The sequence below is a fragment of the Manduca sexta genome, chromosome 21 (genome assembly GCF_014839805.1).
Source record: "Manduca sexta isolate Smith_Timp_Sample1 chromosome 21, JHU_Msex_v1.0, whole genome shotgun sequence".
Lineage (NCBI taxonomy): Eukaryota > Metazoa > Arthropoda > Insecta > Lepidoptera > Sphingidae > Manduca > Manduca sexta.
This window is the reverse complement of record NC_051135.1, coordinates 15,118,873-15,145,113: the sequence shown is the minus strand read 5'-3', so window position 1 is coordinate 15,145,113 and position 26,241 is coordinate 15,118,873. Positions and strand designations below refer to the sequence as shown.

At 36.4% G+C, this 26,241-nt stretch overlaps 2 protein-coding genes and 1 non-coding gene across 3 annotated transcripts; 1 reads left to right on the top strand and 2 right to left on the bottom strand.

Moving 5' to 3' along the window:
• Window positions 1-1,145: 1,145 nt before the first annotated feature.
• Window positions 1,146-16,764, bottom strand: LOC115442230. The gene is made up of 7 exons (XM_030167236.2): window positions 16,624-16,764; window positions 16,287-16,460; window positions 7,572-7,780; window positions 6,893-7,043; window positions 4,857-5,125; window positions 3,473-3,685; window positions 1,146-3,112 (listed from the first exon to the last, which is right to left on the bottom strand). Exons 1-7 carry the CDS (start codon window positions 16,673-16,675, stop codon window positions 3,059-3,061), a joined length of 1,122 nt encoding a protein of 373 aa, XP_030023096.1. The 5' UTR covers window positions 16,676-16,764; the 3' UTR covers window positions 1,146-3,058.
• Window positions 4,503-4,576, top strand: Trnai-aau. Its single transcript has one exon. It is a non-coding gene; the product is annotated as a tRNA-Ile (tRNA).
• Window positions 16,765-17,311: 547 nt separating the features above from the next.
• On the bottom strand, window positions 17,312-24,472 carry LOC115442229 (putative transporter svop-1). Its single transcript, XM_030167234.2, has 10 exons — window positions 24,363-24,472; window positions 23,126-23,287; window positions 21,237-21,399; window positions 20,711-20,832; window positions 20,129-20,373; window positions 19,872-20,026; window positions 19,455-19,572; window positions 19,017-19,306; window positions 17,808-17,935; window positions 17,312-17,510 (listed from the first exon to the last, which is right to left on the bottom strand). The coding sequence occupies exons 1-10, from the start codon at window positions 24,460-24,462 to the stop codon at window positions 17,398-17,400; spliced, it is 1,596 nt and encodes a 531-aa protein (XP_030023094.2). The 5' UTR covers window positions 24,463-24,472; the 3' UTR covers window positions 17,312-17,397.
• Window positions 24,473-26,241: the final 1,769 nt, after the last annotated feature.

Genomic DNA, 26,241 nt, shown 5'->3' with positions numbered 1-26,241 from the left:
AACTATTTATCTGACAAAAAATGTATAAACATTTTTTGTTGCAAATTAAATTCTCTACAACTTTGGTCTTGTAACTTTTGTCGTAGAACTATAAATAAAAAAGTTATAAGCGAAAATGTTAAGGAATTCAATGTTAAGCAATGTCTATTGCAACGTCATCAGAACGTGTGTTTATAAGGTTCATAATACTTTTTTTGTACTCTCATTAATACCCAAATACCCAAGGGACTATTAGGGAACAAAAGAACATCTGCCTGCTATTATTATTATTATTTCTAACCTCTCTTATTATAAGAATAGCTGATAATATTGTGTTGAAGTTGTAGTAAGTAAGTTATTTATTAGCATTTTGACTTTTAAAAGTCTTTTAAAAGTCAAAATGCTAATAAAAATTAAAATTGTGTCTAAAATCATTCGAAATCGAATAAAATACATCCGCACGTACAGAAATATATAGCACAACTAAAAGATATAAGTTGAACGACAACTTCAACATAATTATTATTATCAGCTATTCTTACAACAACAGAGGTTAGAAATAATAATAATAATAGCAGGCAGATGTTCTTTTGTTCCCTAATGGTCCCTTGGGTATTTGGGTATTAATGGGAGTACAAAAAAAGTATTATGAACCTTATAAACACACGTTCTGATGACGTTGCAATGGACATTGCTTAACATTGAATTTCTTAACATTTTCGCTCATAACTTTTTATTTATAGTTCTACGACAAAAGTTACTAGACCAAAGTTGTAGAAAATTTAATTTGCAACAAAAATGTTTATAATTTTTTTGTCAGATAAATAGTTTAAGAGATACATCGTAAAACCATTTCAACCCCTATTTTCAAGATGGCGGCCGTGGGACAAGGGTGGCGACCCCACAAACTTGGTTTTAGCTTTAGACTGACCTCCCCTACACTTCAAAAAAATAAAATTGCGTCCTCTAAAAAACGCAAGGTAAGGCCTAAAAAATGTAACATTTCAATGGACTAAATAGGCGATATTTAGTTCATCGCCGGCGGTGAGACTAGTGTTTTACGTCGAGACTTGAAATATGACTAGCGCTAGAAGTTATTTCAACTATACGCTGTTGTTTTAGGAATGGGACAAATTGCTTATAATAGGGCGACTAAAAAAAATAGATACGCAAATAAAAGTATTTATTACATAATACGTTGACATTAAAATAATACGAAACATCGCAAGCTTCAATAATTTCAAACAATACTCTTTCAATACTCGAACAGTAATAGCTAATGCGATTTAGAAAATAATTCGTAAATATAATTTTAATCGATACAGCATCGACATTATTTATCGATTATAATCGATATCGATAAAATCACTTTAGTATTAGTACGATTCCTTTCAGCGTGCTCGATATTTTAATTATTGCGGTGTTATTTTATACGCTTAAATGTATATTATAGTAAATTACAGTACAGATGTCGCTGTTTTGAATGGTTATATTATTAAAATAAGGAGCACAGAAATATTTTATACTTGTAAATACAATGGAAGTTTATAAATTCCGAAATTATTAAAATTTAGATCGAAATATTGAATATATTCTTAGCTTATCACCACAATATACATACTGAAATACGTTTCTGCGAGCAATCATATCTAACGAATAAGTGCGCTGACTAAAAAACAAAATACAAAGCACATTACGTAAATAGAATAAAAATGCACTTCATAAATGTTTCCTTATGTTAGTTATCACGGCCTATAAGATATAAGGTGTAGGAAGTGTCGATATTTGTGTTCAATGTATCGATATAAAAACGTGTGACTTATCGATAAGAAACTACGCGTAATTCATTTTGAAATCTTACCGTAGATCTACAGAATTTGACCAATTCTAGACGTTATCAATTCCTTAATTTAAAAATCGACATTTTATAATTAGGCAGTGCGATTAAAATGGTCCTAGGGCAGTATTATTGAATTAAGAATAATTAAAGTGTTATTTGAGGCCAGTTTCGTCGCATGTTATAAGTATTTTGCACCATAAAATAAAGTAAAAAAAAATCGTTTAAGTACCTCTAAACGCGGCTAGGATGCGCCGCTATATAATCTCGTTTCTCAATTGATACTGTTGGATGGAATAGACGTAACATTGACAATCCAAATATAGAATTTAGTAAAATCACGACGGTTAACGATAGAGATCGGTATATAGTTTTGTTTTGAAGGACCAATTTCAGTTATTTAAAATGATATCAAATAGGTATTTGTTGATTGAAAAGATCAGCTAAACTCTCTGCTTGTTTAGGAGTCTCAAACATCCCTAATAGGTCGGCTCGGTTGATGTAGTTCCAAAAAGGGTTTAAAGGTGCAGCTTTGCTATTATATTGGTCGATTTGTGCGTCGAAAGCCAGTGGAATCATATGTTACCGATCTTCTAGTTTGTTATCCCTACTGCTGACACTGTAAATTATCTACGAACTGATCTCTAACATTGCTTTTTGGTATCCAGTCTTCAATTGCTTAACAGTAAGACCGTTAGTTCGTTAGACGACTTATAGATTTTTATTGTCTGCTCACCTAAAATATTTTTGTCGGAATACTAGATATTTTGAGTTTCACAGCATCACACGTCATTATCACAGTGTATTAAGTTTAAATGTTAGAAAAAATCAAAACAATTTTCAGCCAAACTACAAAATAAGCCAGCCTAAAGCACCCCGATTGGTGAATAAAACATTGGGAATAAAATCTATTCTTTAAAATGACGGCAAACTTTAATCGATATAGTAGTATTTTATAATCGATTAAAATCGTATAGGAAACCCATACATTCTTTTCTATTTATTTCTTCAAATTAATGATGTTGATCTGAGAATAACATTCTTAGAATCCCCTATTCGATACTATTATATCGATTACAATATTACTTATCGATATATCTTAAATAGACTTTAGTCTTACAATAAAATGCTCGCGCGGTCGATCGCAGAATCGACGCAAAGCTTATGTATATAGGTTAAAATTTCGTCTTTTAATAAAATGGCTTGTCGGTACAAAAATAGCTGATCTCTTCACTTTTGTGGTCATAGCAGGAGCTCTTTGGGGAAGAGATTCATGGAAGCGTAGTCCTCAAGCACCTGGAATGTAAAGAGATAGAGTTAACCAATCAAGTATAAATCCGTAAACATACATATCTATATGTATGAAATTTGATACGTAAGTATACTATGTTCTGGACATTGTCTCTGACCGACACCTAGTTAGTTTAAATTAATAAATGGCGGTGGGAGGATATTTGTGCTCACCTACATAGATATTCGTACACAAGGTATAAAACCCGCCATGATGATCCAAGTAATCGTGTTCCGAATCAGTCTTCGCATACATAAGACTGGTGAGACCCATTTTTAAATTACTTGCCATTACATTTGCCACCACTCCATTTATATACATATCCAGTAGGGTCATTTTGCTGTGGCCACATAAACTGCTGGTACCTGTCGCAAGTTGTCGGAGGTGGGCGCGGGCACGCCGGGGGCGAGGATGGGCCGCAGCTTGCTCCCGTCGAGGCACAGCTGCTTGTTGAGGAGCAGCTCGGCGCCGGCGCTGGGCTCCAGCGGCGTGTGCTCCAGCGAGTACTTGCGGCACATGTCGGCCCACGCCGTCAGGTGCTTGTCGTTCGCCTCCTCCGCCACCGATGCTATGTCGTTCTATAACATACACAACAGTTATAAATACTCTTGACTCTTAAATAATATCCAATTTAAATTGTTTTGATGTTAAAGGCATTATTGTGGAAATAAAAATGATATATCGTCTTGAAAAATATTTTTTCTTTCTCTAAGGTTTTTTTTTTTATATTTTTGGGTACCCTCAATTATTGTTGCAATCTTACTGTCTATACTAATATCATCAAAAGTCTGTAGTTTTGTTAGGGGCTAATTTCTGGAACTACTGAACCAATTTTGAAATTCTTTAACTAATAGAAAACTGCATTAATCCTGAGTGCTAGAGGCTACCTGTTATCCCGGGTAAATATATCACGCATGCGGAGTCGCGGGCAAAAGCTATACATATATGAATAGAGTGAATCGGCGCTTCGCGTGTGCCAGTCAGTAATCAATAGTGAAATGTACGGGCATAATAACCAGTGAAGGGCAAGTCGTAGTTTTACTGCTATGGAAAGTGATGACGTAGCGAAACTTTGTGACGTCACGTTGCTAACGCCACCATCTAAAAATACTGGTATGGTAGTCTCCACTCCCACATTTTTCTTATTATTATGGTTCTATGGCAGTATTAGCAACGAGACGACTGCTTGAAATTTTAGTTTATATATTTTTAAAACTCATTTATATTCACTGGAGTTTCGCTGGACAAAATGGTGAAATCTGCTTTTAAATTTGCATCTATACACATATAATTACATATTCAGCAGTTTTATTTATTCAGAAACTATAAATTTACATAATCTTATATAATATATATTTACACAATCCGGTAGATTATTTCGCGTGACCTCCCATCGGCCCATTAGCTCAGTTGGTTAGAGCGTCGTGCTAATAACGCGAAGGTCGCGGGTTCGATCCCCTCATGGGCCACGAATTCTTTTTCATTTTAATTTTTAAATTATCTGTTTTTCTGTTCCACGAGCGTTTTTTTTTATATTTTAAATGTATTATTTGAAGATAGAATTTATGCCGATTGCAACGGGAGAGACAACAAACGAGTATCAGTGTGTTCCCAGTTAAAAAAAAAAATATTAAGGAAACCCATGAGGAATTTGTATATCTTGTAATATAAAAATAAATATTATTTTTTTTAACTAAAAATTGTGATTGCGACCAATGAATAACAATGTAAATATAGAACTGCACAAACCTTAGCCAGCGTGGATATAGCGGTACCATAATAATCATGGTTGATATTAAAGATGTCCGACACTAGTTCAGCGAGCAGCCCTTGCGTGGTGTTGGCGTCGTCCACCACGTTATACGTCTGTCTGTTCGCTTGTGCGCTGGTGCCGAGGGTCCAGGCGGCGCGGCACACGTCGCTCACGTGGACCGTGTTCATCTTCAGATCCGCTGTCCATAGAAGCTTCATTGTTTCGTTCAGGTGTTTATAGATACCGCCGTATAAGAGGCGAGGAGCTGTGAAAAAAATAATACTTGTGAATGTGAAGCAGTGTTTTATATTTTTTATGAGTGTAGGCCATTTTATTTCCGCCGCTCTATGTAGGTAGGTTTTTAAAATACTTAATAATTTTCCATTTATTTGCATTATGGAAGGCACTAAAGTTAAACGAAAGATTAATAAAATCGAGTGAGCGATTTCTGAAATCTGACGCCCATAGGCTGCGGCCTATACGGCCTATTTGCAAACCCAGGACTGATGCGAAGTTTAGTATTATATAACTGTTGCGGTTTTTTATATTTTAATTTTCTCTCGACGTTCAAATGCTTTACAGCCTTCATGGTCACGGAGAGGACTTAGGTATTGGTCGTCCGCAAGTTAGTTAATTTCTTTTATTAGTTTGTGTTATGTCCGAAGGTAATGCATGAATTGCTGAATCGATTTTGATGAAATTCGACAGTCAGATAGACTATATAAGAGAACATAATATAAGTATCTACCCATAAAACAGTCGCAATTTCACGTGGTACTCAAGTAATTATAATTTCATCCGTAAATCTACTAATTATATTCGAATATCATAAAAAAAAAAACTTATACAAGAATCAAAACAAGTTCCTCGGCCTTAGGTAAACGGAATAAATAATTACGAACATTCACACGACAAAAACAATTTGTTTGTGACAATGGATGAAAAAATAACACACTTCCCATCTCTCGAACGATAATTGTGCGAAATATTTGAACAAACACACCTTATTTATAAAATTACATATAGATGTTGCTTATTTGGACAGATACTTTAAAGTTACTTATGTCAATTTTGTTGGATTTAAATTTAAAATCATACATATATGTTTTAAGCATAGGCAGAGATCTAACCAGTGCACCAAATTTTTTCCGGTCCACATTCTTCCCACTTTACGATAAATGGCGAGTCTATTTCCATATTGGAATGGAATTTGGGATTTTCGTGTGGCAAACCTTACTTTGTCACTTTGTAACATCGCGAGGAAACCAGCATACCTGAGAAATTCTCTATAGGCATTTTGAGGGTGTGTGAAGTCTACCAATCCGCACTAGGCCAGCGTGGTGCACTAAAGCCTAATCCCTCTCAGTAGTAGAGGCAGCCTGTGCCCAACAGTGGGACAGTATATACGACAGTGCTGACACTATTATTAAACCAAAATTTTGGTTACCGTCGTGGGGATCGGTTAAGAACCCTAGTTTTTTTAAAGTTCACTTAGGGCACTATAACCACATAGATAACCACTTCTTAATCACACGACCTGATCGATCCCAGATCCTTTTAATGCGTAGCCCTCATACACACCATTAAAGCAAGAGACGACTATAATCACATTGGTGGACAATTAGAAACACTGCAGTGATACTATACAGTCCGCGGGAGAGCTGCAAGGAATCTCATGGTTTGTTAAAGTTGTTATTTTATGCAGCCGTTTTGTCGATATAACGATATCGATGTTATAAATATATTTCGCACTTTCCTAGCCAGATGTTAATTATCAGCAGCTTGTCATAAATGGGCCTTATATCTATATTTGTTGGGGGCTCTTCAGTGCAGTATGAACTTTTGGGTGCCTGCTTAGTTTAATGTTGGTATGGGCCAAGAGGGGCCCCAAAGTTTGGGGGCCTCGTACCACTGATACGGCGGTAGCTACGCCCCTGTTGCCTATATCGATGAAATCATAACATTCCACGAGATTCCTCGGAGCTTCACTGCGGACTGTAGAAGTAAGTTTTTTTAAAGCCTTGTGACTCACTCAAACTCCTTCTATCCCCCACGCCGTAGACTATAGCTGGCCTAATGATGGTGTAGTTCAGCCCGTCCATGTTCTTCAGCTCCTGCTCTACTTTGTTCTTCATGCGACCCTCGACCGTCCACGGGTCCACGGGACCGTCTTCTTTGTGGGGCTGGAATGGGAGCAAACTGGTTTTGAGATTGATATTTTGAGGCACAAAATGGGCAGTAATGGACTTCTATTTTCGTTACATTATGCCAATGAAATGAAAAATACTCATTCTGCAAGTGTACAAAAAATGCATTTATTATATGCGAAACGGAAAGAAATAAATATTATTTTTAATGCTAAGTTTAGATTAGCAATTATTTACACTTCCAGATGCGTTTTCACTATCGACAATGTTTAAATAGTTCTATACACATGCGACTTGCGGCCAATTCCTGAAAGTGCAAAAATTGTAAAAGTCAACTGCCGTTATTGTTTACGCGTTAAAAATTGCTTACTGAAGTCGATTTTTGCAAGTTTTCTTGCTAATCTAAACCTTGTACAACTGTAAAGAAAAAATGGCAAAGCTGGACATATCTTAGCAATAGTTGTTATGTTTGATATTATTTACATATTTTTTTTATTAGTCTGTAAGCCTTTCTCAAAATTAAATAAATAACTATATCTTCAAAAATGCCTACTACTACAATACCTTATCAGTGCTGTACATCTGTCCGCTGGAGATCTCCACGAGTCTGGGCACCTTCATCTTAGCGCAGTTCTTGGCCACGTTCACGCTGAGCGTGAAGATGCCCTCGGCGTACACCGCCTCCGTCTGGCCCACCCGGGTCTCACCAGCGCAGTTCACCACCAGGCCCCAGGGCTCTCCATCGCCAGGGTCTAGCGCTGATGCGCATGATGCTGTGGTATTGAAGGCCGTATTACTTAAGGCATTAAGTTTAATCCAAACGTAATTGTATTTTGATGTGGCATTGGTCAATATGGTGTTATAATTCAATTATAAATAGATGGTTTGTGGCTTTAGAAGTGGGGGTAATCTGAAAATATGGATAATATTCAGAAAACTCTTTGAAATAAGCACGGGCGGACCCGCGGGCAAAACATATAGTAAAGGAGTTTGCCCACTGCTGCTGCTGTTTCATATGACCGTAGGAACTTAGGCAAAATAATTATTCTTTGTATTCAAAAGTATGAGACAATTTCTAGACCGAATCGTCACCTAGTATAGTCTGTAAGAATATTTTTGCCTGACACGCTTCTAACATGGTCATATTGTAATATATGTATTTTTATAATTACAAACTGAGGGTAATTTTGTAGTTCAACGGCCCATACGGTTGCGCTAGTCATCGAATATACGTCTGAATGTGAAGTTGTCGTTTCATTACTCGTTTAAGTATTCCAGATATTCCTTAAACTGTTCATAAAATAGTGCAGTGGGTAGTCTCTTTTATAGTAACTTAATTCGTATCTTTCTACTGGTATTTTCTTTATAACATCAACTTTTCAATTAATTTCATTACCACCTTGTTTAATAATTTAAAAAATTATACATAATGCTTCATTCGTGACGTAGGCATACAGTTGCGCTTATGATAAGTCAACATACATGAGAATATATTTAATTATTACCTTATATGTACCAATTAACGACCCAAATTTACAATCAAAAACTGAGTGACAGATATAACTGACAATTGCCGGTCGTTTCCGTTGGAAACAAAGCGTTGCGGGAGGAAACGTGTCGAACCCGCGCCACTTAGCATGCGAGCCACATCCACACAATACCACGTAGCGTACATGTTTATTGTAATTCTATTGTCACTGTGAAGGTGTCCAGGAATGTCTTATTGAAGCGATTAATTGACGCACGTTTTTATTGAGAATATTTTTTCTAGTAAGTTATGGGCGGTGATACCAAGTTCAGTATAGTATGTCGACCAACGAGATCTCCGTTGATTTTTACGGGGCCTTTTCTACCAATACTTATGCTTTATTTGTTGTACAATAAATTGAAGAGCAGCTATGCCGCTTTTGCATTTCTAAATTGCCACAAACGGTTATGGCTTACTGTTGCCTTTTGTAACTTAGTGAGATGGTCAGAGGGCCAGTAAAACCTCTCCCATTTCGCCCTAAAGACCATTATCGCCTGAGTTTTTTTTTATAGTTGCACGGAAAAGTGATCCAACTGCACCTGATGGAAGTGGAGTGGAGTCCAATAGATTGTTGAGTGGCGATTACCTCTCGGCAGTCGACACAATTATGCCGACCTGTAAGAACAGAAGTCACTTATGTGGGCAACTATGGCGGGTTTTACACCTTGTGTAAGGCGGTCGCTATCGGGGCAGATATAAAATGATCCCACCGCCAACAAAAGTTAACGAACAATTTTTGAAAATGTCTATCGTCGACAATTTTACCATCGAGTTTACCTGCCACACAAATATGAACCCTATCATCACAACCACGACAAAATATACAGTAAAAAAATGATTGCGTCCAATCATTTTGAGATGACTCGGCATCACGTGCTGTAACACTACACGCTCCGATGGTTTACTTACAAAAAGACAAGACGGCTCTGTTTGGGCGACGCGCGGAACGTCTGAAATGGGGCGACGACCTCAAAATGTGGTTTGTACAGGTTTAGGGACATTTTGGGGTAAATGCTATAAGATCGGATGATTTATGGTGATCGTTGAAAATAACTTTGCCTTGTATTGATTTACTTTAAGCTCACGAACAAGGTACTCGGCATATAGCGAGCCACGTAATCCATCGAGGATTGAGACGCATTGTATTTGTTTTTTTTTTATTGCTTTGAATAACGAGACGAGCTTGCCGTTCGCCTGATAGTAAGCGATACGACCGCCAGTAAACAGTAGAAACACCATCCAACACCTTGAATTACAAAGTATTCTTGGTATTCCACGGCGCTCGCCATCCTGAGACATGAGATGTTGTCTTATTATGTCCAGTAGTTACACTGGATACAATGTCCTTCAAACCGGAACACGGGACATGGACGATTAACGTTTATATAACGATCGCTATAATTTTATACAGACAATATATATTATGTATATGTACATGAATTTTACTTCTAATAAAATCGAGATATTTTATTCCTTAACACGCTATAAATATCCTCAAGTCTTGGTAACGGCAGAAGGAAAACACGTTTTCCTGTACGGTGTAGTTAACAATTGATTTATACTAAAACAATGTTTTCAATGCGTATTTGAATCTTTGAACTTGGATACAAAATGAGAGGTTAAGTTACGATGCTATTCTGCTCCAATACTTTTTCATAGGTGCTTGGTAAAGTGACTCTACAGCGTCTGATGGTAAGTGGGGTCCAGAGAGCGTAGCTAAAACGATTTCCTACAATCGTTTATAAAACATCAGTCCTGTCTTATATACTGTCCCACTGTTCGGCACAGGCCTCCTTTACTACTGAGAGTGATTAGGCCTTAGTCCACCACGCTAGTCTAGTGCGGATTGGTAGACTTCATACACCCTCAAAACTCTTATAGAGAACTTCTCAGGTATGTAGGATTCCTCACAATATGTTCCTTTATCGTTAAAGCAAGCCATAATTCACAAAGACATAATTTTAGAAAAGTTAAAGGTGTACGCACATTCATTTTGGCAGTCCGTTCCACAACTACTGGGTTATTGCCGCTTTTACTAGGTAATGTCATTGTGAATGGTTTATACTAATGGAAAATAAAAAATGTACGGGAACGACGTATCCTAGCAATAAGTCTGTCCCATACATATTTCTATATGAATGACGACTGAGTAGAGACGATTCCGCATACCCTTCCCAGTCGACACAATTATACTGGCCTGTTTGACAAGGATATAAGCAAGCTGATCCTGGAATGCGATACACTTACATGGGCTACCATGGCGAGTTGCCCAAGTAAGTTCAACTCTTGTAAGAGATGATGACATGCATATTTAACAGCGAGAAGTGAAGTCCGACGAGTCTTTGAGAACGTCATTTTAATCTCCAATAAAATCCTGTTATCCTTATAATAAAATGAATGTAAATTTCTGAAAATGTTTGCATGTTTATTAGAAGTAAACGCAGTAACTACTAAACGGATTTAGATAAAGTTAAGCATTCTGATAAACCGTGTTTCGAATGAACGTGTAGGCTACTTTTGTCCCGAAAAGTGCATACATTTAAAGTTTATATAGAGTGCAGTATAATAACTATGTATAAAATGTGTTACAAATACATAAAACCGAATTTCTACATATTAATACACGTCAGAAGATTATCGAATACTCAGTTTTAATATATTTAAAATAGCATTACTTTAGTTTAGGTATTAAAAACTGTATTTTAGACTGACCTTGATCCACTAATTAGTCTGGCTTAGGTCGGAAGTTAATTAACCGATACGGTGACAAAAAGTCGGCCATTACGGCATTAACGAAAGCCGGCTTAACGCGACACGAAATCTTAGAAGCGACAAAATTAATTTTCAGATTAAAGTAATCTCTCGGTTAGTTGAGAGATAATATTAAACTTAGTTAAATGGGTAGACATTTTTCTTTTATACTGAAAGCACAGTCGATTAGTGGTATATCGAGTTGTAGATCATGAGGTTTTGGGTTCGAATCTATTAATAATAACTGTTCCTTTACTCTGCGTTATTGTATAGAGCAGGGTAAATATGTTTCGCCAAACTCCTGAACGAAATTCCTCGAATATAACTCTGTGTTGGAGTTTTTGTACCATGCGTACAGTGAAGAGTATCAAGTCAGTTATAAAATATATGCTGACCTTCCACTGATACTATGCAAATGTGAAATATCTAGATATCTCCTTACTATGTTATCTAGTTGGGGTTTTTTCACCAATGCCTCATTCGTATTTTTTTATACGTGTACAAACTGATCCCACTGCACCTGATGGTAAGTGGAGTGGGGTCCAATAGAATGTCGACTGACGAGAGATGATTACCCCATGGCAGTAGATACTATTATGCCGGCCTGTTGGAACCGGACATACACAGACTGATCCCGGAGGCCGAAACGCGACACACTTACGTGGACATTACACTACATTCATGCAAATGGATTTTAAATCATACCCGTGTGTAAAATGATTACGAAGCGTTCAATTCTAAGAACTAGTAGCGCGTTATGAATTCACGATGCAATGCTTATGAAAGTAAAATTAGGAAAGTACTGTTGAGTCATTAATTAAATCCCGGCAGACGAGGCTTTGCACGCATTTCTGTGCTAACGATGTCGGCCGTGTGGAATTTTGTATTATGAACTCACTCAATTAGCTCACATAAGCTACTAAAACTAAACTTAGGTAAGTTTTGTGGTAGCTTCTCTGGTCAGGAAAAGTTTTTATGGGGTTTTCTATTACAATTTGCTCGGCTCTAGATCCTTCAAAGAGTAAGCCGAGCCAGGGTGCGCCGTTAGTGTTCCATGGGTAACTTTTAAATTCAGGTGGATGATACCTTTTCATCATAATGGAATATTTTGTTGCCTATATACTGCAATATTGCAACTAGTAGTGATGAATGTATAAATTAGCAATCTATTTTATTATTATGTTGTCTATTTTATTATCTTTCCTGCGGGAAATCACGGCATAAAGGCCAACCTTTTTGGAAGGTTTGCATGATCATAGATACAACACGTAGAGGCCCCTTTAAGATACATTACTCTATTATTTCTGTTCATATTATTAAGGAATAACATAGTGCAGGATCCTTTTTTCTTTTTTTTTTGTTATGGTTATCAATTCCTCTGAATTGAGGAGTAGTACTGCCAGTGTCAATGTTCAGTTTCTTATGTATTGTATATTGGTTGCCTCGGGGATTATCTAAGCCAACCGAATTCCAATCGTATTCAGTGATAAAAAAGCTACATTGTTTAATCCATCCTATCTTGGACTTTCGCAAAATCATCACGATAAAACAATTTCCTTCATACATGTACCTGTTTCATTTTCTATTATGCGATGTTTTAAATGTTATGACGTCACTTGATACAGAAGTTTACGTTTTAATCTTGTACCGAGGAGATAGCCTAACAAAGACACTTTTAAAATGGGACGGGGTCAGCTAGTTTCATCCACAATATAGGGCGCGATAGGAAGAAAAAACAACAGACTGTTTCGCGGTGCTTTTTAACAAGTTAAGGCTTTTCCGAACGAAAGATTCCCTTTGGTAAAGAATGGTTTCATATTTATCAGAGATCCAAAATGCTAAGCGATTTTATGTTATAATCTATATATATAAAAATGAATCCCTATTCCCATTGGTGACGCCATCATGCGTGAATGGCTGGACCGATTTCACTATTTTATTTTTGTTGTTTGTTATTGTCAGGAGAAGGATCTTATGAAAGAAAAAATTAAGGAAGTTAAGCGGAACGTTAGAAAATATAAGAAAAGTTAATTTCAGTGATTGACAGAATGCGCGCTGCAAATTCATAGTTAAGACGGGACAACGTTTCTCAGGTCCACTCGTAACAATATAAAATATTGTTTCTTTGGCTGTTTAATTTATAAAATAATATATAAAATATATATAAAAATTACACCTTGAATCCATCCACAAATTATTTTACTTGGGACCAATTTAAAATAACCAGCAAAACATGTTTCAACATTGGCGTTTTTTAATTGAACCTAAACCAAAATGCTGTAACTGCGGAATCTTTGCCGGGGATATATTAAACCAATTATTGATTGAAACCGTATTGCCTCTGCAGACTGCGGCGCTCTTGACGCACTCATGTTCATTTTTATTTATTTTTTCATCTTATTATAGTGCTATGCGTCCGATGCAGATTTTATATGACCTTTATAACAAGGGTTGGTACATGAACATGTAGGTCATAATATTGTGATGTTAAGTGATCGATAGTTTTTTTTGTATCGGACTCCGCAGTCTCCGGAAAGCCTGCTAATGGGATACTGAAATCCCCGGCTTAGCGACTGCAGGGTCCTGGAGGAAAGTTAGGAGGGGATAGCTGGACAGGAAGAGTGGGGGAAGGATAAGGAAACCTCTCAGGATGGGAGGTGGGGAGGCCAGGAAATGTCCACGAAAACTTTAGATGAGAAAGGTTAAATCACGCAAGCTATACTAAAAAGGCTCCACACAACACTTTTTAAACAACTTATTAAAATTCTCAATTTGCGTATTTTATAATGCCGTGTCTTGTAAATTGTAATATAAAGACTTTATTCATTGTCATCAAATTCCCAGACAGGTCAACGAACTGTTATGATTATAACGTTATTGTATTATAATGAGCCCTTAAAATAATATTTGAACTCGTTAAATTTATGCGAAATTTTAATGATTTCGGGTTTCACTCGGTTATTTAATTTGTTTTTTTATACTTTGCGTGATACCTGATTATGATATTGTATTAAAAATTAACATGTATTTATAACATCAAACTGGTGCATTCATTAGTTTGTCATGACAGGAAATTGTCAGTCGGGAATATCCAGCCCTCCCCAAAAGTATGAATCATCAAAAAGTGCACAATTTAAACATGATTGCTTATGACATTATCAAAACTAGACACTGTCAAGCAAAAATAATATAGGTATGCTTTATCTGAGCATAGTATGTGACATGGGTATGAGGCACCTTAGAAGTTGTATGTATGTATGTCAAAATAACTGAAGATGTTGAGTTAGCAAAGAAGCAAGTAGATCATCATCAATTTATGACCATCATCAATAAATATTTACAATATCAGGAATCATAAAAGTTTGTGTTGGTGGTAGGATATATTTTATATCCACCTGGACATACAAAAGATGTTAAAATCCGTCATAGTGGCCCACATACGTGTGTCACATTCCAGGATCAGCCTGTGTATATCCGATTCCAACAGGCTGGCATAACTGTGTTGACTGCTGAAGGGTAATCGTTTCTCGTCGGTTGACTTTCTATTGGACCTCTCTCCACTTATCCCCAGGTGCAGTGGAGTCACTTTGGCTCATACAAGCTGCCAGTGTATAGGAATCTATTTTTGAAGGTTTCTAATCAACGTGGATGTGACTCACACGGATGAGTAACAATGACGGATAGTGGCAAAACATAATTATGAATAGTCCGACAAAGTTGCAGTGCATTATATTTAACGAATGAGTTGTGTTTGATAAGCTATCAAGTGAATAGGGGTGTCAATGACTCTGTGACATCTAATTGCACTGTGAGTAATGGGGTGTGACCTGCAGTTGCTCAGGTTAGAAATAAGTTAAAAACTTTTTACAAAATATCTAGATTAGTAATGACAGAAAAATATAGAAATGTATGATTTAGGTCATAAAATAAATTATATTAAGAAACTTTACCTTTATTTATTCAGCCAGTAAAAGAGAATACCCTAAAATTAAAATTCTATAGAACTTGGTGATAATGTAAGTCACTATTAATAGGAGACTTTTTAAACATAGACTAGTAACTTCAAAAATTGTTTATTAATAAACAAAAAAATATTAAAGTTTTATTATGTACTAGCTTGTGCTTGCGGCTCTTCCTGCATGAAAATAAAATGAAGCCTATATTTTAAGTTATACTTCTAGCAATACATCAGTGAAAACTGCATTTAATCCAAAGAAGTAGTTTTGACATAATGCGTGTACAAACACACAGACTTATCAAATTTTAAAAAATATTCTTTTGCGGCTGTTGTTCTAATAACAATCGCGCATATTACTTTATCTTCAATATTTATAATGTACAGACACCGGCCTGTTACATTTTTTTTATATAAAGACAGCCATTACAGGAAATATTGCTACTGCTAATAGGCAGAAGTGGCAAAAACCTTCATGTTATAACTTACTCGACCTGGCAATTAAATATTAAATCATTATTGAAGTATCAATCAATGGTTCTACAATGTCAAACATTACATACATAATATAATATGTAGAATAATTTTCCTTGTAAGCTATTTTATCCTTCATATGAAGCCATTCCCACATTGTTTCAAATGAGGTAAACATGAACTTATTAATTAAAACTAAATGTTTTATTTTTTTCTGAGCCAATTTACAACACAGGCTACAAGACTAATATGAAAGCAAAAAAAATAAAAATAAAGGCATAATTACATTTATATGAGGTTCTGATAATATTAAAAATGTTTTTAATTAACTTTATACTGTGAAAGATAAAAGTTAAATTAAACTTACGAATGAAAGAAGGGGACATATAAATAATTATGTCAGCAAGCATGAGATAAGAAAGGAGTTTCAATGTCATAGCTGAAACCGGCACAAAAACGCGCTATTGTGATCATTCTAGAAAAACTCCGTGCCATAACTCAAAGAATATCGCAAACGATTTAATCACAACAAATCCGTCATTTGTAATTTATAATGCATACGATAACTCACCGGGGTTGATAAGGTTGGCGCTTTTGTACTCGACGCGGGGGTCGTTGAAAACCTTAGTGTGTGCCGGGTTGAGGAACGCGAGTTGCGGCGGAGTCTTGTCCACCACCCGCAACCCGCTCACCAAGTCATTACTGATCAAATACTCCACCAAATTTCGGCCGATGAAGCCGCATCCTGAACATCACAACACGAAAAACAACCTTAACTCATGATGACTAACACAGACCGTTAGAGTTAAAAAAAAACAAGTCACACTTCTTGTATTACTTTGATAAAGGATTCATGGTGAGGATACGGGTCGGGGACGTTGTTGGGGGACGTAGAATAAAGATTTTACCTCCTAAAACAACCACTCGTGGTTTTGAATTATCACCGGCTGAATCAGACATTTCGCTAGCCGTTTCACAAAAAATGAATGACAGTTTGAACAGTTTGACAGTTCGTTTTACGATGGTTGTAGTGTTGCAAACATAGAAATTTTGTTATTTGTGTTAGTAGAAAAATAAATAGGTATAAAAAAAATGATGACGCGATGTTACACGGTCATGTTCAATTATTATGATAACTATAATTTCATAATCTAAATAAGATTCTTTTACTTGAAGAAGTAAAGTAAAAAATATTACGTTATTACTTACTAGTTTTATTTTACTAATATAATAAATGCGAAAGTTTGTAAATAATTTGTGGATGTTTGAAGGTTTGTTAGAAGTAAACTCAGAAGAAGTTAAAAGCGATTTGTTTGAAATTTAGCATGTATGTAAACCATGTTCTGGATGTATACACAAAACACAGACTACTTATCTTAACTTACTCCCGTTGGACATATTGATATTTTGTATATATTTTTTAAATGATTACGGAGACGTCATACAGATAGTCCTTTAATCGATACACTTATTCAGGGTCTTGCAACGTCAGAAGCTTTTACCGAAACCGAAGCCAAGAGCAATACATGGATTCGAAAAAGTAACAAAAAGCTGCCTGTGCGCTAGAACTGTGGTTTCACAAAAAATTAAATCATGTAATATTATCAAATTTTAATAATAATTTCATGACAGTCTTTTCATACAATAATATATTAGTGCCTGTAATAATTAGCACGGCGGTACTATTTTGCAGTCTTATCACATGGGTTTGAGTTTATAGCCGTATTGTGTTCTTCGTAGTCTTGTGATTTTCTTTTGACATCGGCTGGTAAAAACAATGAGACCACCAATCCAGCTGAAATAGAAACTTTACTGTAGTAAAGTACATTGAGACCTTGATCTAAAGCTATTTCGCGTTACGAAACTAGTGGCTATATAGGTAGTAGATTTAGTGATTTTAATAATAATTATAATAGAACTACAGCCACGGAAGGAAGTCTTTAGTAGTATCATAACTAAAAGGATATTTTGAATCCTAAAACAATGCACACAAGTTCAATATTCCGTTATCGACGATTTAAACAAAAAAAACCCTAAACTTAGTTATAGATTCCGTAGTTACGGATGGACAAAAATATAAGGACTTACTTACATATAACTAATAACAGGTATCCACTGATCATTGGTAAGCAGTAGTTGGCTAAAAGACTAGCTATCAGTTGCACGCTGAAGAAGCCGAACCCTCTGGCAACGACTACAGATAGACACGTCGCCATTCCTCTGAAGCCATGAAATACTTAATGAATAAAATATTAAGAGTCAAAAGGATCACAAATTATGTTTTAAATATACATAGTATATTTAGTACTGATTGCTGTAACGGGAAATGCAGAAAATATTAATGTGAGTTACGGATCGCAATTCAGAAGTCGAATATTGCACTTACTTTATCTATCACTAGCTTTTGCTCGCGGCTCCGCCCGCGTTATAAAGTTTTTCAGGCTAAAGTTTTCCGTTATAAAAGTAGTAGTTTCCCGGGAGCCTTTGTTCTTCCCAGGGTCTCAAACTGTTTCCATACCAAATTTCATCTTAATACGTTGGGTAGTTTTTGAGTTTAACACGTTCAGAGGCAGACAGATGCAGCGGGGGACTTTGTTTTATAATATATATTTTTAGAACTTTTTTAAGAGGAACAATCCCGTCATACATCATTGTTGCATAACTTTAACCGTTTACGCAGCGCACGCAACGGAAGCTCTCAAAACTAATAATTTTTCCCCGTTTTTGCAACATGTTTCATTACTGCTCCGCTCCTATTGGTCATAGCGTGATGATATATAGCCTATAGCACTCCGGGATCAAAGGGCTGTCCAAAATAAAAATATTTTTTCAGTTCAAACCGGTAGTTCCTGAGATTAGCCATTACTGCTCCGCTCCTATTGGGTATAGCGTGATGATATATAGCCTATAGCAATCCACTAATAAAGGGCTATCGAACGCAAAAAGAATTTTTCAGTTTGGACCGGTAGTTCCTGAGATTAGCCATTACTGCTCCGCTCCTATTGGGTATAGCGTGATGATATATAGCCTATAGCACTCCACGAACAAAGGGCTATCCAACGCAAAAAGAATTTTTCAGTTTGGACCGGTAGTTCCTGAGATTAGCGCGTTCAAACAAACAAACAAACTCTTCAGCTTTATATAATAGTATAGATTAAAAAAAATCTATATGAATAAAGATTTTGCAGTCATTCTGCTCATTATTGGAGGTAGTAAGCATCTACTTACAAGAATGAACAGCAATCAGCAACCTGCTTGAAAACGACTGAAGAAGATAAAAAACAATCATGATATAACTAACCTCAAATGTGTAGGATTTAGTTCGACGAGGTAAGTGTTAACATTGCCCAAAATAAGTGCCACGTAAAGGAACACGTAGAACAAAGCGATGCTTAAGAGTGGAATCTTGATGAAAAGTAGGAGCAGTCCGCACACAATTGATATGACGAAGACGAGGAGGGTCGTAGCCTTCTTCCCGAGGGGTTCTACGATGAAGGACAACAGTACAGTGGCTATAGCGGATACTCCTGAGTAGCACATAACAGCGTAGAGGGTCGTTGCCTGGATAATGCTGTCGCAGTCAGTAGACGTCTGGAATAAAGAATAAGTAGGACGAAATTATAATACGTCTGTTTTGTAAGAGACATTGTAAGTGTTACTATCGCAGAGCAACTTATTCATAAAAAACATGAGGACTATAGCGTCTCTACCATTATAATTGGTGTTAAGTACTATTTACCGAATTCGATGTAGTTGCGGATTTACTGGCCACTTCGCAGAATGTCAATCCGTCTGCACTGTCTCCATTGAAATAAGCATTGGTCATTGTAGGTACCCACATAGTGTAGCCGGTTGATCTGAAATAATAATCATTAATAAATCGCTCCTGTAATTCCTTCTTTATGCAGGATTGTATATTGTGTAGTCGTTGTTAACTGTTCGTAAACATGATACAAAATGGTAACTACTACTGCATCAATTTCTGATTAGTTTTGTAATTTAGCCATTTTATAGCAGGTAATTGTACGAAAACAAAGTGTCGGCATCTCGTTCCTAATATTTATTGCAGTGTCTTTGGCCCAAAACGTAACAGACTTAGAGAAACTACATTAAATACAGCATAAACGCATGCTCATGAAATCTTGAACAAACTTACGTCATATAAGCACACATGAGGATATAGTAGAGTATGAGTGAGTTCTTGAGGAGAGGCGGCTTGAACAGCGGAGCCGTCTGGTTCCACATCTTACGTAGGAAAGATATACCTTCGTCTTTATTAACTGATTGCTCCTCTAAATACACGTAACCAATCTGACAAATAGAAAACTCACTGTCATACTGAACCCACCGTTTTGCATTTTAATAAAGCAGAGTTCTCTGGCAGGACTCTTGGTGATATCAAAAAAAAAATACCGGAAAAGTATGTCGATTCATTCCAGTATTCCAACTATAAATAGACTTGAGTACATCCAAGGCATCATCGTTTCGGTCTGTGCTCAGCAGAAATTTAGGGCTTTCATTCAGCAAAGCGACAGAAAGCACACCGAACAGTCCTGGCAAGCTGATGATTTGCAGCAACAGTCTCCAAGGTCGGTACTCCATGTATAGCCAGGATATTTCCACGCGGAAGGACAGGTTGAAGACTGAGAGGGCGAATGCTGTGAAAAAAGGTCAAAGTTTGAAAGATTAATCACTAATGATATTATAGCAATTTAACTAAACTATGGTTAATTAACATGAATAAAATACAAAAAACCGCAAACTAGTTTTATTTCGATAATTGAAAATCGTTTGGGCTTAAGTATGGGAAAATGGAAGTAAGAAGAGAAACCATACGTCTATATTAATTGCACAATCGTGAATCTAATCAACGGCATCCCGTAGTTGATCGATACAGGCTGTCCACGACTGGAATGGCTGTCGCTTATTTGGACAGAAGTTTGAGATCTACGGTTAACAGCCGATGGTTAAAAGCTAGATAGAAAACAAACTCACAACTGATGATAAGCTGCACGACCATGGTGGAGCTGGCCATGAGGAACATGAATCGGCTTCTGTGCCTACCGGGTACGCTCTCTCCCATTAGTACGAAGGCGGCAGCGTTTGCTGATGATGTACTGGAAATATAATATTTTAGTATCTATTAAAACATCTAAGTATGTAATTAAAGTGAGGCGCATTCGACATTTAAGATATTTTTGTCGTACAATGACAATTGAAATAAAAAATAAGTAATTGTACGGGGATTAAACAGCATAGTACCAGAAACAGCAAGCGACATCGCATGCAGGCGGCTGGTGGTAGAATATATGTATTCGCCCGGATAGTAATCAGCAGTAGGTACATACAATAGTAGCCCAAGGTATATTTTATTTAGAAAGCCAGTATCATTGTGTCGACCAACGATGGATAACCATCTCCAGTCAGTTGACACTCTATTTGGTGTTCACTCCGCTTATTATCAGGTGCACTGAAGTCACATTGCTATGCGTGTATGAAAAAAGCAGACTGGAATACTTACAAACTAGCAGACATGAACTTCAGAACAGCTAAAACGGTGTAGGTTGGCGCCATGCTGGCTGCGAAGTTGAGGATCACGCCGACCGGCATCGCCAGCACGAGTGTGGTGCGGCGGCCCATGGTGTCCGCACACAGACCCCATGCGTATGACGACAACATCACACCTGGAACGATGTCACTATATGTGTATTGGGCTATACGTCAGCAAGTATTAGACCACTTGTATAGTGAGTCCTCTAGCTGGCAATGGCCATTTACGATAATTTTCAAAAGAAAGCGCTCTTGTTGCTATTTTCCTTATAAATTAAAATTCTGTGACTATATTATATTTGGAAAAAGAAAAAGCAATTAGTCAATAAGCTTACTTGTCTTGTTATAATAGATTAAACATTTACATACTAATAGTGTCCGTGTAGTATTTAGAATTCATTGTTCTTGTGTTGACGACAGAAAATAATGCAAATACAGTAGCTTAGGTCTATTGCAAATATTGCCTTTATTAAATAAATAAATCAGTGTGCAGAACAAATATTAAATGGTTTGCAGTGTTGCGAGATAATTTTAGACTAAGTGTAGCAAAGACTATACGACGTGTTTCACACACTAGGTTCATAAAGAAGGATAAGAGAGGCAGTTGTCCCTTCATAGAGATAGGAAAAAAGCTTCTGTAACAGTCTGAAGGGAGATAAAGATCATCGCATCGAACGGGTGAGAATATGCAAAGATTTACGATAAATTTCTTAAGAAAAATATATTCTAAGTCTTAAAAAAAAATTAACTATGAAGATATTCTTATTTAAATTGTCTAATAATGTTGGTTGCAAATTGAAGATGAAGTTTACTTTATCAGGAGATGCACGGAACACAATTAAATTGGGATGTTCATTATGAAATTAACGAAATAATACCTATCCACATTATAAAATAAATAGAAACAACCATAGTAAAGATAAAATATTGTAGAAATATGACATTTTTTTTCTACAATGTATTATAAATTTCGTATAGCTAGCTTTTCAAAATACGGTTAACGCACCGTTCTGTTGTGGGCACCGCCTTATTAGGTTAGCGCTACTGCCTCACAGGAAACCTGGCTGGTAACAACGTTGGAACGAAACTGCTTATACAAATACTATGCATAATATAAGCATACAGTATCTTCAATAAATAAATTGGTAGACGACTCAACTTGACTGATAAAACACGTGCGCTAATGTTTATGGATACGCTCGTTATGCAAAAAGCGTTATGGGTTGTGAAAAGAAAAAAAGAAATAGAGGTTTATCAATCAAACGCTATCAATTTGTTGTCGTGAAACACAGTTTATACTTTGCTATTGACAATTGTTAAAGTAGCTTAGGTTTCCTACAACCCGGCTGTCTCACTGGTCCCATGAAAAACTTGTTATTTTTCTGCATACGCACACCCGTGTACTGTAGCTACGAAAAATCTAGTTACTTGGCAGATGTCAGGATTTTATAGGATGATTTTTAGAACGCGACTCATTAGCGTGAGTATATCTGTAAGTGGTTTGTAGCCGGGTATATCGTGGTCGGCAGCTCAGGTACCAAACATATCTGATTTATGTTTCAGTAGCATCAATGTCACGCCCTAGTTCTATTGAAATTATAGCTTGACCAGGAAAATAAAAAAATCTTGCCATATTGTAGTAAGACATGGAACTGAGTTATAATACTGCCAACATTAACTTTAAACAGAAAAAGCAAAAGCGGGGCCCACTAAGGTTTTTTTCCTGCTTAGGCTATATAATAATATAGTTCAACTTGTAAGAGTTCTTATCCAATGTAAACTTCTGCTCAATCTGATATACCTACTGTATTATAATATACCTAAGATACTGCAAAGATATGACTAATAGCATAATCTTACCAATCAACGGCATAGCGGACAACAACCCCTGCTGAGAAGTGCTGAGGTCCATGTCGCAAGCCACCGCCGGCATCACGATGGAGAACCCGAAGATATCCATGTACATGCCCAGGATCACCAGGCAGCAGGAGAGCAGCATTGCTATGTTGTACTTGCCGAATCCTGGAATATATTATTATAGTAGTTTTTTTCTCTGTCCGCGTTTCTTATATATTACGTTGAATCTTTATAAATATAAGCTGAAGATTGCTTTTTGTTAAAACTATAATTCTATTCTTACAATTCTTTTAATAAGACGAATCTACATTACCTCGAAGTGCTTTATGCTATATTCAATAATGGCGAGAGTGAGTACCTAAACAAGGCGGAATTTTGAGAAAAAAATACGTACCTATAATAAATACTAAGTATTTCCAAAGTAAACAGTGCACGGTTGGTTAATTATGCCTTGTAAGGTAGAACTTAAATTACGTTTTACATTTAATATATTTTTATAAGATAAACTACATTTGCAAGTAAATTGATTTAAATAGATTTATTTACATTACAATCAGTTGAAAACTGAGCGACGGGCAATTATAGTAGGTAAGTACTTTAAAACAAGTTGCGTGGAAGGTACAATGTTTTCAAATTAGGAATTGCCATTAAATTAGGTGTATGTTCTGGAATTTAACATAATTATGATTATGTAGATCTCTTGTCATTTCGCGCATCAGAAAACAAAGAATCAACATAATATTTATTTAAAACGTTGATTGGTTTGCTATCATAGAATTAAAACTGACTCTTAATTTTAATTTCGGGATTTAGGGACTGCATGCCGTCAACATTGAGGTCTTAGGTAATCACGGATTTACTATGATGATGAGCAGTGTCAGTCCGGTGTTTCCCAGCACTTAGCATCATCGCTTAATTTTTTAGGGTTGTGAGCGCCTAAAACGCTCATCCAAAAGGTGTGTATAAGCCGGTCCTTGCCAGGCTTACAAACGTAGGACCATTTAAAAAAAATGCGGTGCAATTCGGTCAAGCTTTGCCTGTTCTACCAGTTATGGTCTTCTTCAAACACGGAGAATTGCATACCCAAGACCAAATTAATCATGTGGTGCTAGATAAATTATCCCACCCTCACACTAAATACCCCATACGTTAAGATCATACATATTATGACACCATGAGGTGAGCCGAGTCCTTGATAGCAAAATTAGTTTTAACCCGATATCAATGAACGTGATAATACCTGTTGAATTTAAAGCCGCTTCGAAGCAGGATTTCTTCTCATCTTGAGTTGTAACCGCCATGATACTTGATCCACTTAGCCCTTCATTCACGATACACATGTATATGCTCTCAAAGCATGGACTGCAATAAACAAAACCTTAGCGTATCACCTTTAAATACTCGTTTACTAGTTGTGCTGGCGACGCTGTCCGCGCGGAATCCACATATTATAAAATGGGTTTTCGTTCCGACTCCAGCTGTTCTAGTCTTCTCATGGAAACAAAGTGTTGAAATCAATATAAAATGATGTTACTACAGCATAAGCGTCATTGTAATTATTTTAGTGGTAGAGTTGCTGAAGATCTGCTGGTGTTTTGTAGGCGAGGTTTAGTCTAGTTAAATACCAAATGCTAATTAGCCTATTCACTGCAATTTCACTTCACATAATAGTGAAAAGCGCCTTGGATTTGTTTAGTCTGTTTTACGTGACGTACGGACTAATTAAATGACAACTGTTTTGTTATATGTATAGATTTGTACAACAAATATCATCTTACAAGTGTATTGTCGTGATAAAATTAATACATTTTCAAGTATATTCAACTTATTTATTAGCTATATGAGTTTATGTTCAGTGGAACTAGTCTGCCTGCTTTAGTGGTGTTGTAATTCGTGAGTGGTCGCTTTTACGTCCCGGGTTCAAATCTTGGGTCCAGTAAAGTGACATTGGGTTTTTCTGATGTGTCAGCCCGGAGTCTGAAATCGTGCTCCATATGGCGATAGTCTCTTTCCCTATCACATCATGGGACGGAACACACGGCGAAAAGTGGGTGCCCTAGTTGCATCTCTGCCTACTCTGTAGTGGTACGGTGGTCGCTATCCAGGCAGATATAAAATACCCTACCACCAATCGATTCCGAATGATTGTTACTTCGGATATCATTCACAAATAAGGATCAGACTCATTTTTCGCGAAGTATATGTAACACGGCTGATAAGGTTTATCAGTTTCAGAAAAAGTTGACTTCATTAAATGCTTGAATGTTTGTAATGTTACTAAATTATGTATAGGTATATGTATGTTTTTTGCAGAGAAAACATAATATAATACTATTTTCGCCGATTGACTACTGAATTAATGATAAGAAGCATGCAAAAACTTTGAAACGTTGGCAAAAAATTGAAATATAAAAAAACGCGATACAATCTATCATTTTATTTCGATGAGTGACATTCACGCAAATATAAGAAATTATTTAACTTATGTAGTATCGATTACGGAGACTGAGTTATGACCTGTGACCTCTCATTCGGGACCATGAAGTATTTTTCTATATTTCGGCATAAAGACTACAAACTGCGGATTTTTCCAACTCTCGTGGGAAAATCTACTCTCCAGAACTACGTGTGACCATTAGATATATCATCTCAGTAATGTGTTTTATTGCACACGCACGCCTAGTGCGGATTGGTAGACTTCACACATCCTCAAAATTTCTCTAGAGTACTTCTGAGGTATGCAGGTTTCCTCACGATGTTATGCTTCAAGTATAATGCAAGCGATAATTCACAAAGAACATACCTTTAGCAAATTAAAAGTGTGTGCCGTTGGGATTTGAACCTGTGGACAATTATTTAAGTTCTATTTAACCTATTATAATCAAAGCAGAACATTTATGTTCAGGTATTTGCTGCTATTGATACAATATTAGTAACATTTATCCTGTTTAGTTAAACAAAATGGATTGTACGCTTTCAGAGTTTCAACAAAACAACACGTGGGTTCAACACGAGATATGGCACCTTTTCATATTGAGGATTGTTGAATAAACGTGATAAAATGTGTTTGTTATCGCCTCGTTGGTGTATTGAAAAGAAGACGTGAATCTGGTGAGGTC